The sequence below is a fragment of the Lepus europaeus genome, chromosome 9 (genome assembly GCF_033115175.1).
Source record: "Lepus europaeus isolate LE1 chromosome 9, mLepTim1.pri, whole genome shotgun sequence".
NCBI lineage: Eukaryota > Metazoa > Chordata > Mammalia > Lagomorpha > Leporidae > Lepus > Lepus europaeus.
This window is the reverse complement of record NC_084835.1, coordinates 21,786,987-21,804,027: the sequence shown is the minus strand read 5'-3', so window position 1 is coordinate 21,804,027 and position 17,041 is coordinate 21,786,987. Positions and strand designations below refer to the sequence as shown.

General features: G+C 55.5%; 1 protein-coding gene across 1 annotated transcript in view; it reads left to right on the top strand.

The window, feature by feature from the left end:
• The window catches only part of CCDC12 (coiled-coil domain containing 12), a 63,094-nt gene extending 51,044 nt beyond the window's left edge, over positions 1-12,050 (top strand). The window contains exons 3-10 of the mRNA XM_062200720.1: positions 1,234-1,313; positions 2,217-2,278; positions 2,442-2,476; positions 3,279-3,355; positions 3,453-3,577; positions 11,195-11,242; positions 11,560-11,680; positions 11,876-12,050. Of these exons, the coding sequence (XP_062056704.1) occupies positions 1,234-1,313; positions 2,217-2,278; positions 2,442-2,476; positions 3,279-3,355; positions 3,453-3,535 (337 nt within the window). The 3' untranslated portion in view covers positions 3,536-3,577; positions 11,195-11,242; positions 11,560-11,680; positions 11,876-12,050. The remainder of the gene's footprint in view (positions 1-1,233; positions 1,314-2,216; positions 2,279-2,441; positions 2,477-3,278; positions 3,356-3,452; positions 3,578-11,194; positions 11,243-11,559; positions 11,681-11,875) is intronic.
• Positions 12,051-17,041: the final 4,991 nt, after the last annotated feature.

Below are 17,041 nucleotides of genomic sequence, written 5' to 3'. Positions count from 1 at the left end.
TCTGCGGCCTCCAGGAGCTCACCTTGCTGCACTCTGGGGTTGCCAGGACATGATTCCCTGGTGTTGGGGCCTGGGATTTGATGAGCTGTGAGCCAGGGAGGCCCCAGTGAGCTCTTGGTACAGCCAACTCTGCCTGACCTGATAGAGAAAAGCCACTGGCCGTAGTTCCCACTGACTGCACCATTCTGCCCCTTGCGGCTCTTCCTCCTTCCTGGAAGTCAGGGGTCTGCTTCCATGGCATTTTATTTTACTTTTTATTTTTTTTAAGATGTATTTATTTATTTGAAAGGTGGAGTTACAGAGGCAGTAAGAGAGGTCTCGGGTCTCCCATGTGGGTACAGGGACCCAAGCACTTGGGCCATCTTCTACTGCTTTCCCAGGCCATAACAGAGAGCTGGATCAGAAGTGGAGCAGCTGGGACTCGAACTAGTGCTCATATGGGATGCCAGCAGTGCAGGCGGCAGCTTTACCTGCTACAATGCAGCACTGGCCCTGTTATCCATAGCATTTTAAGGATGTCTGGCAGGGGCAGGGACTGGGTAGGAGGATCATGACTGGCCCACCCTTGAGCACTGTTATGCCTGTTCCCATGGCCCTCACAGGTCACTCACTGCTGTTGGGGAGGAGGACCACCCCTTTGCAGGCTTTGGGCCTTGGCCCTGTTCACTGCAACCTCAGCCCTGATGTCCCCTCTTCCTGGAGTCCTCCCGCAGTCCCGCTGGCTGTGGACAGCCATGTCCCCTCTGAAATCCTCCAACACTTGCTTGCCTATCTTGTGGCACTGGCCCCAGGGCACACAGGCTTCGAGGAAGGGTTTAGGCTTAGGAAACCAAGTAGGTGACCACTGGCTTGTGCTGTTGGGTGTAACCCAGCCCAGGAGCCCTGCGCTGGCTGGAAGTCAGACCTTGCCCTGGTTTCAGATGTTTGCTCGCTGCTCTGATTTGTCCGACCCTCCATCCTGTCAGATGCAGATAATCCAGGGGAGACAACTGGCCTCAGCTCCACAAAGGGCCGTGCCCCTGCAGTGCCGGCAGGGCCTTGGAGAGTGGCCGTGCAGCTGCTGGGTGACAGAAGGGGCTCAGGTCCCAGTGCTGCTTCTGTTCTGTGTGCCTTTCTTCACCCAAGAGCTCAAGCAGCACCAGGAAGTAGCCAAGGTGTTTTGACCTGCAGGTTGTATGAAGCTCATGGCCACTGTCACTCTCTCACTTCATTCACCCTTCTCTGTTCTCACAGGGAACTCAGGCTGCGGAACTACGTCCCGGAGGATGAGGACCTGAAGAGGAGGAGGGTACCCCAGGCCAAGCCGGTTGCAGGTGGGTGGGCTCTCCACCTCGGTGCAGGTGTCGCCCTGTCTTGGAGTAGCCTGCCGTGCCAGGGCAGGGGCTGGGCCTCCAGGACCCTCTATCACCACCTCATCACAGGTACACAGATAGTCTTGGGCGTGAGCACTGCAGAGGCCTGCTGCGCCTGCCTGGCCCTGCAGTGGCCCCAGAAGTGGCCCTAGTTGGGTCAGTGCAGGACCTTGCCAGAGGGCTGGCCATTTGGGCACCCAGTAGAGGGCAGGTGGCACAGAAGCCAGAGGTGGGTCAGTCTTGCTTCTGGCCATGCACACTACATGTGCCTGGGAACTCCTGCACCCTCACCCTGGAGAGTGTTTTTATTCTTCATTTCTGTTAGCTTTTCCTTGTATAAAGAGTGAATGAATAAATGCACTGTCGAAAGGGAAAGTGTTGCCCACGTGTCCACATCCCGCTCTGCTTCCCCGGCACTGTCACTGATATCCAGACACTTCCCAGTGGTTTGCTTCATGGTGTTGGCCCCAGCTGGTGGCGGGTAGGGGCTCAGTGGTGGTAGTGGTAGTGGGGTGAGTAGCCAGTAAGGCCAGAGGGAGCAGAGGGGTGGGGAGCTGGCTGCTAGCCTCGGGGTTAGCAGCAGCCCTGAGCTCAAGCTGCGGAGGCAGAGCAAGGAGGGCGTTCACAGGGCCACCAAGGCAGTCCTCTCCTCGCCCAGTGGGAAGGTTGAGGCCAAGATTAATGCCCATGCTTCCTGACTGCACGCGCTGCCCCTGTCTGGCCCCAGGCGATTGCCTTCTTCCTGGGAAACTGAGGGCTCTGCTTAGGGCCTGTCCACTCCCCTCCCCTGCTCCCAGCATGCCGAGTCGCAGCGCTGTGGCTGTTCCTTTCCCATGGCCTCCCTTGTTGTCTTGCGCCCTCTAGTGGAAGAGAAGGTGAAGGAGCAACTGGAGGCTGCCAAGCCAGAGCCCATCATAGAGGAAGTGGTGAGTGCTGGGCCACCCCCCACACACACCTGCTCTCCCTCTGCACCTCCTTCTCTTAGCTACTTGCCCATGCCCTCCTCCATTTCCTTACCATTGTACCTTATCTCCCTACTTCCCTTGGGACAGGGTCCCTTCAGCTCTGATGTGTCTCCTCTCTCCCCAGGACCTGGCCAACCTCGCCCCCCGGAAGCCTGATTGGTGAGCGTGGCCTTGCAGGCTTGCAGGGTGGTACAGACCGACTAGGGCTTGGTGCCAGCATGTGATGAGGAGACTGCTGCTGTGCTGAGGACGGGAGTGGCTAATGCAGGGAGCCTGTTGCGAGGTCTCCGGCAGCACGGGGAGCAGCAGTCCCCTCAAGGCACCTCTCTGAAAGAGTGAGATCGTTCCCGTTTGGAGTTTGAGCCACCGGGTGGAGGTGGGACAGAGAGAAGGCAGACACAAGTTTCCGCGCCTGTTCTGCCCCCAGCCAACCTGTTTCTCTGTGGCTTCAGTTACTTCATCAGTAAATAGGGATTCTTCTACTTCTCCAAACCTCCCTCCCAGCCCTCGGGGCCCTCTCTCAGAAGAGTTCCTGTGAGGCTTGTGTCTCACTTTGCTGTGGGCCAGAGGTGGGGCTGTATCCCTGCTGCCCGCACTTCCGAGCAGCCTGGGTCTGTGTTAGGAACAGCACGGCGTGAAGAAACAAAAGCATGAGGCCTGTGTCCTTGGAAACCCAGAACCAGAGCATGCGTTTCCAGAAGCCTCCAGGGCTGGAGGTGAACCTTTGGCTGGAGGAGGGGCAGGGCCCGTGATGGGTCCCGCAAGTCACTCCCTGAGAGGATCCCTGAGGAACTGTCCACCCACACCCTTGAGGGGGGGATGCTGCAGAACTGGTCCCCTTGCCTCAGTGGGACTGAGAAGGATGGCTGTGCTGGATTTTAGGGGACACAGAAAGAGAGATTGGGGGCTGCATGGGCAACAGGCCGTCTTTCAGCTTCCTGCCCCTGCCTCCCTGCTCCAGGGACCTCAAGAGGGATGTGGCCAAGAAACTGGAGAAGCTAGAAAAGCGCACCCAGAGGGCCATCGCCGAGCTGATCCGTAAGTGCAGGGCCTGCCAGGCTGAGGGCCCTGACCTCTGAGTTTTGGCCCAAGCAGAGGGCCCGTCTTGACCTCCTCTGTCTGCCTTCTATCCCAGGGGAACGGCTGAAAGGCCAGGAGGACAGCCTCGCCTCTGCAGTGAACGCAACCACCGAACAAGAGGCCTGCGACTCCGACTGAGGCGCACCCTGTGCCCTGTCTGCTGTTGGGCCTCTCCTGTAGGTGGGTGGGCTGGGCAGGGGTGGGGCTGGGCTGGGTTGGCCTCCCGAGTGTCCCTGTCACCCTGATGGGCAGAGCTCTGTGGCATGTCTGGGTCTGTACATATGTATGTATTTTGAACCTTTTTTGATTTCTAAGTTTTGTTTTGTTTTGTTTTTTAACTCTCTGAAAATAGACAAGGAAACTGCTGTGTGTGACAGAAATCTGTTCACTGCTCCCAGGTCCTAGGGTGCTGTGAGTTTGGGCCCCAAGACAGGATTCTGCCGAGTTAATGCTTAATGTGAGTGACCCCTGTGTTGGGCAGGGTCAGGAAGACCCAGGACTGACCTTTTGGGTCCAAGTCCCGGACCAGGCTGTGGTCAGTAGTGGTCAGCTCAAGACCCTTGCGTGACAGAGGCAGGGTCTGAGAGGATTCTCTTAAGACCTCCCATAGGCCTAGGCCATGTAGTAGTCTGGGGGGCCACTACAAAGTCGTGGCCCTCAGTGGCCCCCCTCACAGTGTGGGACAGAAGGCAGAGAGAACCTGGCAAGCCTCAGCGCAGGACCACTGCAGACTAGAAGCCACTGGCACTACTTTCCCCTACTCTGTCCAGTCCCAGGCAGCTTTCTCCTCACTCCACAGAGCTGGACTGGGTACCCCTGGGACAGGGCCCTGCACAGGGAGGCCAGGATGCTGTAGGCTGGGCTTCAGGTGTGGTCCTGGCTGCAGGGCTGTGAGACTCAGTGTGCTGACTCTAGGGCGGCTGGCTGGCTGCATCAGCTCTGATCCAGGTACCTCTGGCCAGCACACACTTGCGTTTCCCTTAGGGTCTGCCCCTGAGCCTCCTGCCCCTGCGCTACCTCATCTGATATGTTTGTCCCTCTGTGTCGTGTTCCAGAAACAAGTGGCCAGTGCTGGTGGGCAGTGCATGGACGCAGGTCATGGACGTGGAGAATTCTACCGACTGCATGGGAGTACTGGTCTATGCACACATACATAGACCAGTACTCCCATGCAGTCGGTAGAATTCTTTAAACTAAAACTAGTCAGCTCCTCCCAGAAGGTAATTGCTGTAGCTGAGAGTAAGGGCTGCCAGCTCCCTCTTGGGTAGGGAGGCAGGGCCAAGACTGACTCTGATAGGTGACAGTAGCCAAATGTACCCCTGGTGACCAGGAGCAGAGCGGCCTCTGACTGGCGAAGGATGGAGACTCGCCGTGCCTCTGGGACTCCTGTGCAAGCAGGATGCTTGTCTGTGGCAGTGGAAGGACTCGGGCACCTGGGGACTGAATCCCAATCTCCTGATGGCCCCAGTCCCGGGGCTAGAGATTTCCTGTGATGGGAACCCCCCAAGAGCTTGTGAAAGAGGGACTTCTGCGTTGAGCACCCTGATGCCCCAAGTGAAAAGCACCCCATCAGGAAAGAGGAAAATGACAACTGCTGCACATGATGGTCACTCAATGAAGTGACACAGCACAGGAGGAGGCCAGTGCCTTGTGGCCAAGTGGGAGATTCATACCCAAGGAAAGAGGATCTTACCCTCGCAACCCAGGAAAGAACTGCTCAGCAGTCTTCAGACTAAAGAATACATTGTTAAAGAAGGAACTCAGGGGAGGCATGCTTAGCCCGGGTGTCCCGCCTGGTTTAGTGCCCACCTCTAGCTGATGCAGACCCTGGGAGGCAGCAGTGATGGCTCAAGAAATTTGGCTCCTGCCACCCACCTGGGAGACTTAGAGTGGTTTCCCAGCTCTCACCTTTTTCCAGGCCCAGCTCTGGCTATTGCAAGCAAGACAGAGGTCTTCCATCCACTGGGTCACTCTCCAAATGGCCACAACAGTTGGGGCTAGGGAGATGCATCGATGGATGGGCACTCAATCTGTCTCTCTGCCTCTCAAATAAAAAAATTAATAAACTCAAGAGCTAAATAGTAACTCAAGGTCAAAGAATAGACTAACAGATGAGAAGTTAAAGCCGAGGAGGTCATGTAGAAGGTGGTGATGAGACCTGAAGAGGGCGAAGTGGAGAGAAGATTCAGACCCTTGCCATAGAGACAGGTGTGGCTTTATAAAAGAATACCAGAGAAAGGGTGCTTGAGGGGAGCCAGTATTACGGTGCTGCGGGTTAAGCTGCTACTTTTGACTGCAACTTCCTATGTTAGAGTGCTGTTTCCATTGCTGGCTGCTCTGCTTCCAATCTAGCTTCCTGCCAGTGTGCCTGGGAAGGCAGCAGATGATGACCCAAATGCTTGGGCTCCTGCCTCCCACATTGATAAACCAGTATTGAGTTCCTGACACCCGACTTTAGCCTGGCCCAGCTCTGGCTGATGGGGGCATTTGGGGTGTAAACCAGGGGATGGAAGATGTCTCCCTCTCTCATTCTGCTTTCCAATAAACAAATCCTTTAAAAAATAAAGTGAAAAGGAAAATAGGAGTATATTTCTAAAAGAACCAGCCCGATGGTCTGGAAATAAAAAATATTGTCATAGTAATTAAAAACTTTGTGTTGGCCGGCGCCGTGGCTCACTAGGCTAATCCTCCGCCTTGCGGCGCCGGCACACCGGGTTCTACTCCCGGTCAGGGCACCGATCCTGTCCCGGTTGCCCCTCTTCCAGGCCAGCTCTCTGCTGTGGCCAGGGAGTGCAGTGGAGGATGGCCCAAGTGCTTGGGCCCTGCACCCCATGGGAGACCAGGAGAAGCACCTGGCTCCTGCCATCGGATCAGCGCGGTGTGCCGGCCGCAGCGCGCCTACCGCGTCGGCCATTGGAGGGTGAACCAACGGCAAAAGGAAGACCTTTCTCTCTGTCTCTCTTTCTCACTGTCCACTCTGCCTGTCAAAAAAAAAAAAAAAAAAAAAACTTTGTGTCTGTGAATTAGACAAAGCTGAAGAGACAACAGGTGAATGGAAAACTAGATCTGAAGAAATTTCCCGGGGCCGACACCGTGCCATAGTGGGTAACATGTCATGGGCATCCCATATGGTGCTATTTGATTCCCAGCTGGCCGACTTCTGATCCAACTCCCTGCTAACATACTTGGGAAAGCAGCAGAGAATGGCATAAGTGTTTGGGTACCTGCACCTGAGTGGGAGACCCAGGAGAAGCTCCTGGCTTGAGTTTGGTCCAGCCCTGGCCATTGTGGCCATTTTGGGGATGAACCAGCAGATAGAAGATCTCTCTGTCTCTCCCTAACTCTACCTTTCTAATAAAATAAATGAATCTTAATAAAACAAAAGAAATTTCCCAGAATGCAGCCCAGCAAGATAAATCGATTTGATAATATTAGACAAGAGGCCGAAAGATGAGGAGGAGAGAGAAGATCCTGTGCAACGTGGAATTGGAGCTCCAGAAAGCAAAAGAAGCAAAAATGGGCAGAGGCAATCCTAAAAAGCAGTGGCTAAGAACTTTCCAGGACTGTTGAAAATCAGCGCGCAGATCCAAGAAGACCAGCACCTTGCACAGGAAACATAATAATAAATAGAAGTCTGTGTCCATATGCTGTTTCTTGATCTTAGTGGCAGTTAAGTGGGTACTTTCACCTTGTGCATATTCGTTAAGTTGTACACACCTTGCACATTTTTTACACTATTCGAGCTTAGTAAACACATTTGCTTACAATTTTTCCACATTCTGTTGCTGCATATACATTCCTCCGGAACTCATCAGTTTAAAATCACAACTGTGATTTTGCAGTTTCTCTGTTTTAGGAATCAGGAGTGGCCTTGCTAGGTGGCCATACTGGGGAGTCTCTGGGGAAGCTGCAGGCACCTGAAGGCTCCCAAGACAGGGCCCACTAGGTGTTCTCGTGACATGGCAGCTGGCTCTTCCCATCGTGGCCATCATAGAAAGAAAGCAGGAGGGAACTATGGGGCTTTTTATGGTGTGGTCTTGAGAGTGATATTCGGGTTGTTGGAAGCCAGTCTCTCTTCAGCCATGCTCACAGGGAGAAGAGATGGGTTCTACCTCCTGAATGGAGCGCTGGCTGAGAGCCTACAGGCCTGTTCTAAAATGACGTAGACCTAGCCACATTCTAATAAAACCATAGAACACAACGACTGAAAAAGACCTCAGAGAGGAAGCCACACTGCCTTGCAAGGACTGGACAGCAGTAGGTGCCTCAGCTATGACTAATGTTAACTGCAGTGACAGAAAATTGTCACCTTAGAATCCACACCCACAGAAATATCTTACAAGATGGTTTTAGATGAACAGAGCCAGGGACTTTGTCTCCAGGATTCGTTAAAAGGAAATCCATTTCGGATAGCGAAAATGTTCCACAGTTGATTGTGGTGGTGCTCGCACTGATATGTGAATAGAGCAAAAGCCATGGAATTATACTCCCTGAGTGGGCAGATTGTATGGCAACCTCAATAAACTGTTTTTTCAAAACAAAATAAGTGTTCTCTATAAAGATATTTTTCCCCTAAGGGTGTCTTCAGACTGAGGGGCATAGAGCCAGCCAGGAAATCTAAGACCTAAGGAATGAAGGGGGCTGGCACTGTGGCATAGCAGATAAAGCTGCCTGCTGCCTACTGTGCCAGCATCAATTCGGCTGCTGGTTCATGTCCCAGCTGCTCCTATCCGGCTCTCTGCTATGGCCTGGGAACGCAGTAGAAGATGGCCCAAGTGTTTGGGCCCTGCACCTGCATGGGAGACCCAGAAGCTCCTGGCTCCTGGCTTTGGATCAGCTTAGCTCCAGCTGTTGCAGCCATCTGGGGAGTGAACCAGCAGATGGAAGACCTCTCTCTCTGTCTCTGCCTCTGCCCCAACACTCCACTGAGTGCACTGAGTGGACCCAGGGACAAGAATGCTCACAGGAGCAGTGTTGAGGATGGCATGCTGTGCGTGTGCACACAGTCAAGACCAGGAGGTGGTCCTAAGTAAATTGTGGTCCTTGCACTGGAGTCCTCCAGAGCCTTGAAGTGAGCTGTAGCCATGTGCGGCATGGAGGGGTTCCTGGAGCAACAAGCTGTGGGAGAGAGAGAACATGCATGTGACTTTCCCGACAGGCAGAGTCCGCCCAAGGACGGACACCTGCAAGAGGGCGGTGGAGGCGGGGCAGAAAAGCCAGGCGGGGATCGCCACTGCAGCCTTCGGTCAGCTCTGCAGAAGGACCCCGGAGGTGTTGGTGGCGGGTTTTGATATATATATATATTTTTTTGTCTTGGCTAGATGGGGGGATTCATTTTCTTCTCTTTTCACGCTGATGCACGTTGGCATGTGTGCTGAATTTCTCACACAGGTTTTATTACATGTGTGGTTCACTGTGATGCGCAACGTTAGAACATTTAAGGTAAGGAGGAGATGACACACGCTACTTGTAAAAAGAAGAAAGGGCAGGTTACCTACCAGGGATCAAGTTTCCCTTACCAACACTAGAGTCCAGTGGAGACAGATTTCCTAAGTGCCGAGGAGACGTAAATGTCAGTCTGCTTAATTGTGACTCAGGGCAGGCCAGACACTCACAGGCCTGTGATGCGCCGTGACTGCCAGACTGCTCTTTAGTGAAAGGACTGCTAAGGATGTTCCAGCAAGGAGGAAGGGAGGCTGGCAAGGGGGTGGGGAGTCAAGACTACAAGGAAGGGCTCTTGTGTTAAGTCCAGGGTCCTCGAGGCCCCCAGGGATGTCAGTCCCTTCTGTCTCCCCGGGTGGCATCGGCCCTGCCCCGGATTGCAGCTGCAGGCTGTTACTCTGTCACAGGGCCACTGCAGAGGTGGGATAAGGATGTCGAGCTGGGCACCTTGCCACCGTGCTTGACTTGAGCAAGGAGGAAGGCCAGAGGTACTGGGAAGGCAGCCAGTGGTGCCTGCTACAGGGTGCAGGGGAGAGGTGAGCAAAGAAACTGGTTAATGTCTAAAGGATCAATAAAATGTACTAACCTCTAGGGAGACTGACAAGACACAAATTATAAATACCAGGAATGAAATAAGGGTATCATACTCCACAGACATTAAAAGAACAACAAGAAGATACCATAGCCCGGCGCCGTGGCTCAATAGGCTAATCCTCCACCTGCGGCGCCGCCACACCAGGTTCTAGTCCCGGTCAGGGCGCCGGATTCTGTCCCGGTTGCCCCTCTTCCAGTCCAGCTCTCTGCTGTGGCCTGGGAGGGCAGTGGAGGATGGCCCATGTCCTTGGGCCCTGCACTGCATGGGAGACTAGGAGGAAGCACCTGGCTTCTGGTTTCGGACCAGTGCAGCGTGCCAGCCGTAGCAGCCATTTGGGGGGTGAACCAACGGAAAGAAAGACCTTTCTCTCTCTCTCTCTCTCTCTCTCTCTCTCTCTCTGTCTCTCTGTCTCTCTGTCTCTCTCTTTAACTGCCTATCAAAATAAAGAAACAAAAAGAAGTGACAGAGTTTTAGATGCAGAGATCAGATGAGTGGTTGCCTGGGGTTACGGATGGTGGGGACAGGTGTGACTATAAAGCGGGTAGCTCCAAGGAGATATTGGAGAAGCTGTGAGGGGAAAGTTCTGTGTCTAGATTGTGGAAGTGCTTACATAAATCTACCTATATGTGCTAAAGTGGAATAGAGCTGCACTGGTGGTGAACTGATTTTGAGCTTGTACTGTTGCTGTAGAAGATATAACCATGGGGGAAGGTGAGTGAATGTTTCATAGGACCTCTCTAACACACTCATTTATTTGAGAAGAGAGAGGGAGCAAGAAAGCTCCGATCTGCTAGTTGACTTCCCAAACGCCTGCAATGGACAGAGCTGGACTGGGGCCAAACCCAGGGCCCAGGAACTGAATCCAGTATCAGGGATCCGACTATTTGAGCCATCACCACTGCCTCCCAGCATCTACTTAGCAGGAACCTGGAATCAGGAGCCAGAATTGGGAACTGAACCCAGGACATAAAGGCATCCTAACTGCTATGCTAAATGCCTGCTCCCTGTACCAACCTTTTAACTTCCTATCAATCCGTATTTCAAAATAAAAAGGTTTGGCATTTTGCGCAATGGTTAAAGATACCTCTTGGGATCCTGCATCCCCTGTTGGAGTGTCTGTGTCTGTATCCTGCCTCTGCTCCTGATTCCAGCTTCCTGCTGACGTGCAGGCCGTGGCTCACGTAATTAAGTCCCTGCCACCCACACAGGAGACCTGGATTGAGTTCCTGACTCCTGGCTTTGGCCTGGTTCAGGCCTTACTGTTGGGGGCATTTGAGCAATAAACCAGCAGATGAAGGATCTCTTTCTGCTTTTCAAATGAAATGAAAATAAAATTTAAAAAATTTTAAATAGGTTTTAAAAATTAAGTGGTGAGCAAAGAAATTACAAAGCCATGTTGATAAAATAAAATGCTAGGTTTTTAAAAAAAATATTTTGAAAGAATTCCAGAGGGAGAGACGGATCTTCAATCCATCCACTGCTTCACTCCCAGGATGGCTTCAATGGCCAGCGCTGGGCCAGGCCAAAGCCAGGAGCCAGAAGCTTCATCTGGTCTCCCAGGTAGGTAGCAGGGGCCCAGACAGTTGGGTGTCTTCTGCTTTACCCAGGCTGTTAGCAAAGAGCAAGATTGGAAGTGGAGCAGCCAGGACTCGAACAAGCACCTGTATGGGATGCCAGCATTGCAGGCAGTGGCTTTACCTGCTATGCTACAACACAGGCCCCAAAATGCATAGTTTTAATAATATGTTTTCTCCCTTTAGAAATAACAAGCATTCTGGAATCTGGACCATAGTCTTGTGGATGATCAGGTAGAAGTTCATTTCAGGAGTCTTGGTCTTGGTTGGAGGAATAGATGGAGGGGGACCTCAGGCCCAGAAGCCCCTGTGTCACAGGGCGTGAGGAGATGGGCCAGCGAGGGACAGTGCCCAGCTCTGTGGGGGAAGCCCCAGAGGCTGGCCACTTGCCACCTGGCCCACCAGGGACTTTGCCAGTGCAGCCGTGACAACCCTCGTGGTGCTCCAAGTCCCTACCGCTTAGGACTTGCCAGGACACCTGGCCTGGTGCATCTTGGGGAAGTTTCAGGCCTGGATGGTCTGCAGCAGCATGGGCACCTCTTTCCTGGCAGAAGACAGATGGGACCTATGTACCAGAGTTGAGGATCAAAGCCTCTGGATCTGAGGAGGCACAGCAGCAGAGTGGGACGGAAGTTGCACCTGGGATTGCAGGGCTGGGCGTCCAGCGGCCAGGTGGGTCTCGGGGTCAAGGAGGCCCAGCCCCTGAAGTGACACAGGAAAACTGCCTGTCCATCCCCAAGCCCACACTGCTGCTTGCCCACCCTCAGGCAGCTTCTCCATGGGCTCTGAGCTCTGTCAGGGCCACCAGAGCCGGGGAAGTCAGTCATTAGTTCCTTGAGCTCTGTCTTCTGCCGGGCACTGTTCTAGGTGCTGACTGTGCAGCTGTGAATCCGACCATGGCTCTGCCGTCGAGGAGCTAACCCTCCAGGAGGTCTCTGGACCTATGCTGGGAGCCAGACCTGCCTGAAAGACCTCGCTTTCCCCAGGCCCATCTGGCTGAGCATCACCTGGGGTTGCAAGAGTCAGTCACCCAAGAGACCTGGTAAGAACAGGCAGTCTCCATGCCGCTGTGGCCTTTATTCCACCACCCCCTCTGCTGTCCTCGCATGGCCGCTGGGGGGCAGCAGCAGACACCATCCAGGCTTAGCGCAGCCTGCTTTTTCCACTGTCCCCGGTAGTGCTCTGTAAAACATCTTCCCAGTGGATGAAGTGCTCCTGTCTTTTGTACATGGTCTGTGCCATTTGTTACATGGCTGGTCATCAGAGCCCATCCAGAGTGCAGGTCTGTCAGCCTGGGACCCAGAACAGGGAACCATGTCCTGGGAGAGCACTCGGGTGGAATGGGAGGTCCAGGTGGGGTGTCGTGAGTGCCCTCGCAACCTGGAGACAGTGCAGCCCTCCATGAACTGCATGTGTGGGAGGACTGTGCCCCAGTGTAGCTGGATGTGAGGATCCTCTGCACCTAGCCAGGAAGGGCCCCTGGAGGATCCAGTCCCCCTGGGCACTGAGCCTGCTTGGAGCTAAGCTCTCAAGGTGTCCCATGTTGACCCTGGGCCTAGCTGGGCAGAACCGGGCGGCGCACGAGTGAGTAGCCTGTGTGCTGGGTCCCAGGACTCCTTCCTTCCTGGACTCAGGCCCCGCCTCGGGCTCTGTAGCCGTGGGCTGGGCAGCGATGTCTTGGCTCAGCTTCCCAGCCGGCCTGCCCCTCCTCTATGTATTTACTGGTTTTCTTTAAATGTTCCCATTACTCAGGCCTCCGGTGGGCACCAAGACAGAAATAAATCCCACAAGGCAGTCCAGCCAGAAGCCGGGAATCCGATTCCCCCTCAAAGGCCGGAAGAGGCCCCTGTACAGAGCATGCCAGACCACACTGGCCCACACACTCCACATGGCCACGGCTGGGCCACGCCCCCACACATCCGCACGTGCACTGGCATACCTTTACATTCACCACCACCAGCACCACCACCACCACCACCCCCCCACCCTGTGCAAGACTGGTCAGACGCACGCACGTGCACGTGCAGACACCCATGCACTCTCAAATGCCTTACACAGCTAGTGCACCCGCACACCCGTGCAGATGCCTCCCACGCACACACATACACTCACACCTGTGCCTGACAGCCAGGCTCTCAACCAGTTGTGACCACACACGGGTCACAGACTTGGCCATCCTCAAGGTGCTGGTGGGCAAGACAAGTGGGCGAGGCTGTGCAGGCTGGGAGGATGAGGCTGGCCCTATGCAGTTCGGGAGGAGAGTGGCCTCATGGGAATACAGGCCCAGGACTGCCAGGGCTTCTGAATTTTTTAGAGAGGCTGGAAAGCTGAATTTTTATGTGAAATATCCTGATTTTTAAATGTTGGCTCAAGATGTTGAAAATATTGTGAGAGCCAAACCAAACATGTCTGGGAGCCAAATTCCACTCACAGGCGGCGTTGCAGACACACACACACACACAGTCACGCACGTACACAGACACATACGAAAACAGACACGCTGGTGCACATACATAAGCTTCACGCAGAGACATCTACACAAAGTCATGCACAAACGAAGATGTAGACACGTAGACACACTTGTGTAAATACACCTGGCACGGGTACAGACATGCAGACACAGGTAGACATACAATAGAACCACAGACACAGACAGGCACATGGACAAACACCCACATGTATACCTACCAATAAATAAGTACACACAGAACCCCCCATCCCTGCAGAAACACACAGTGCAGCTCTCTGTGAGCTTGTTGAGGCAGGCCATCTGACGGTGGCCCCTGGGCACAGGCAGGGGGTGTTCCTGGCCAAGGCTGGCCCCTGACTCTTCCAGTGCTGAAGGAGAATGACGACGCAGGACGAGTTGTCCAGGCTGGCAAGGGGCCGTAAGTACAACCCTGGGAGGGGCCTTGTGTGGTGGGCCCTGAGGGGGCGACTGACCTGAGCCACAGGAACTAAGGGGTTGGAGTGGCCAAGATCCCACCCTCCCAATGCCCCGGGAGCCCATCCTCCAGCCTGGCCGTGACTGTTCTTCCCTGTCCCTGGGGAGGCAAAGCTGGCAGGAGCCCCGAGCTGCTCGCCATGGCCCCCTCACCCCCGGGCTTCTGTATACTTCACCTCATGATGAGGGTCAGCCCCTCTGAGAGCAAGGAGGAGAGTGGTGGGCTCAAGCTGCACATGGAATGCGGGAACACACAGCAGCTGCCACCCTCCCCTTGCCCATAGTTAAAGACTAAGGTAGGAAGCACTGTTGCAGGCCTAGAATCTGGGTCTCCTACCTCCAAGACTCTGCCCCTTCCCTGTGCAGTCATGTTTGGGGGAGCGAACCCCCAGCCCCTGTACAGGCAGGATCTGCAAAGAATCCACACCCACTGTTCCTTGGCCTCTTTGCCTGCACAACCATGACCCCAAAGAAGGAAAGAGCCTGTCACCTGGAGCGACTTGCCCTCGGGTCCCAAGGGATGGAGCTGATGCCCTGCCTGTGTGTACAACACAGAAAGCCCCACACCTGCAGCCCGCGTCAGGGCCCCCGAGCCAGCCCTCTGTTCCGACAGCTGGCACAGAGCCCTGGGACCTCCAGAGCACTCAGCACCTCTGCCCTCTGTCTGCTCTCCCTCTGCCCACTCCCCAGGCTGAGGGTGGGTGCTCCTGGGCTGCCCTCTCCAGGCTCATGGCGCACACTTAGTCCTTGCTCTCTGGGGCTTGCAGGTGAGGTGGGGTGCAGCATCTCTTGATGGCCCTGGGTCCCCTGACCTAGCTGAGCTGGGAGCCGTGGACTCATAGCCTCTGGAGGCCTGTGTCTAGGACCGGGGAGGGCCCGGGGGCACACTCCCTCAAGAGTCCCAGGTCTTCCTCCCAGCTGGGCTGGGAGCAAAAGGCCAGAGAGGGCAGGACCTGTCCTCATGCCCCAGTCAGGTGGGAGCCAGGTCACCTGCCTGGCTAGACTGGGAGTCCAGGGCAGCCCATGAGGTGTCCAGATGCCATAGCCAGTGAGGCTGAGGGCTTGGGGTCTTGGTGCCCTCCTCCCTGCCCACCCTGCTGCCCAGCTCGGCTGCTGTTTACGTGTTCCCTGTGGCTTGGCTGGGCTTTGGAGCCTTGAAGGGAAAAGTGACCACCTGGCTCCAGCCACTGCTCAAGGCAAACAGGACCCTGACTGCCTGCCAGGCCTGGTGAGGGCTCCCACTTCCTCTGCCAACACCTGGATGGCCCAGGCAGGGCTCAAGGGCCTCTCCAAGTGGAGGCCAGTCCTTGCCCAGGGGCTCTCAGTCTAAGGGAGATCTGTCCTGGCCTAGGGGGCTTTGACTGAAGTAGGAAGCCCAGGACGACCAGTCTGAAGAGAGAAGTGCCCAGTCTGCAGGGAGAGGTCTAGCTGTGGCCTGCATGCAGACACCCCGAGACGAACAGCCCCATCTCCAGGTGGTGACATGGGGGCTGGCCCAGCCTGGGGACATCAAATCAGGGACAGAGGTACGGGGCGGGGGCACACGGAGTCCAGAGGCGAACAGCTCTCTTAGACATGGGTTCTTCCAGAGGGGAGGCAGTGACTAGTCTGAGGGGAGAGACAAAGCCTTGTCCTAAGGGGCACCCATTCTGAGGGGACTTGACCTTGTCCTGGTAGGGATCCCAGGTCTGAGAGAAGAGGCCAACCTTATCCCAGAGGGAACTCAGGTTGAGAGGAGGGACTGGACCCAACCCTGGGGGTCCCCAGTCTGAGGGAGAAGACAGCCCCATCCTGGGGGTTGCCAGTCCGAATGCTTCTGGGTGATTGGCCTCCTGGGCTGCTTCCTTCAGAAGCCTCCTGACAGAGGAGTCTGCACTGGAGACGGGGCTCCAGGGCCCCGCCTGGACCTGAGTCCCTGCCTGTGGCATGGGCAAGGTGAGTTGCCCTAAAGGTCCGGTGGTCTAGAAGGCCCGTGGCTCTGAGCTGAGCTGGACAGGGGCATCTGGGATCCCTGGCGAGGTGGACGAGGCCCTTTCTGGCAATCACCACCTCCCACTCCAGTCACCAAGGCTTCTGCCTCCTGCCAGCCTCACTCCTCACCCCTGTGCAGCCTCCTCTAGCATCTGTGTTGGGGTGGAGACTCTGAAATGTTGCCATCCCTCTAAAACTTCCAGTGGTACCCAGCACCCCACGGGGTGCTCAATGCTCACTGTGGCCCAGCGGCCCTTCGGGACTCAGCTGTGTCTCTCCTGTCATAGCTGTGGCTCTGTCAGGGTACAAGGCCTCCGGACCCTTTGCCCTGCCCAGCCACTGGAAAGGCTGGGCCTGAGTGTGACCTTGGGCTCTAAGACCCCTTGCCTTGCCCCTAATAGGTGGATGTGGGGGCAGCTGGATAAGAGTAGCACTCCTGGGCACTGAATCCAAGGCAAAACGCAAGGTGGGCTGAGCTGGAGACGGGAAGAGAAGGCCAGGCAGGGCACCCACTTATGCGAGAGCCACAGGCAGGGCTCGCAGTTGGGCCAGTCCTCAGGCTGGAGAGCCACTGTGCCATTCTGGGGCCCAGGAAGGGCTGAAGAGGGGATGGGCAGAGTCTTGGGGGCAAACAAGCTGGTGGGGCCAGGTGGGGATACCGAGTGACTGTCCTGGCTGCACGGCGAGTGGATGTGTGCAGCCTTGCAGACCCCCACCAGGCTGCAGCCTACCTTGCACCCCCACTGTGAGCTATCTGGCTGCTGGAGGGTCTGGTCCACGATGGGGGCCTCTGACTACCAGTCAGGACCTCAGGCCGAGGGTGTGGCCAGGGAGTGAAGGAGCTGCTGCTGGCCTCAGAGAGGCAGTGACTGGGGACCAGCCAGTCATAGACACCTGTGTCTTTCATGGGCCTGGGTCCTGTGTAGGGAGCAGCTGGGGTGGCCGCAGTGATGGGCAAGGTCTCAGGCTGGATTCCTGCTTGTCGCCCCTGTAAACCCGAGCCTTCCTACTGGCCTGGGCCAAGTGTTCCTAGACCCTTCCCCCATCCTGAGGGGATGAGACCCCACGACTGCTCCGTGACTCTGGCCTCTCCCTCACTCTGGGGTGAACCCCCATCC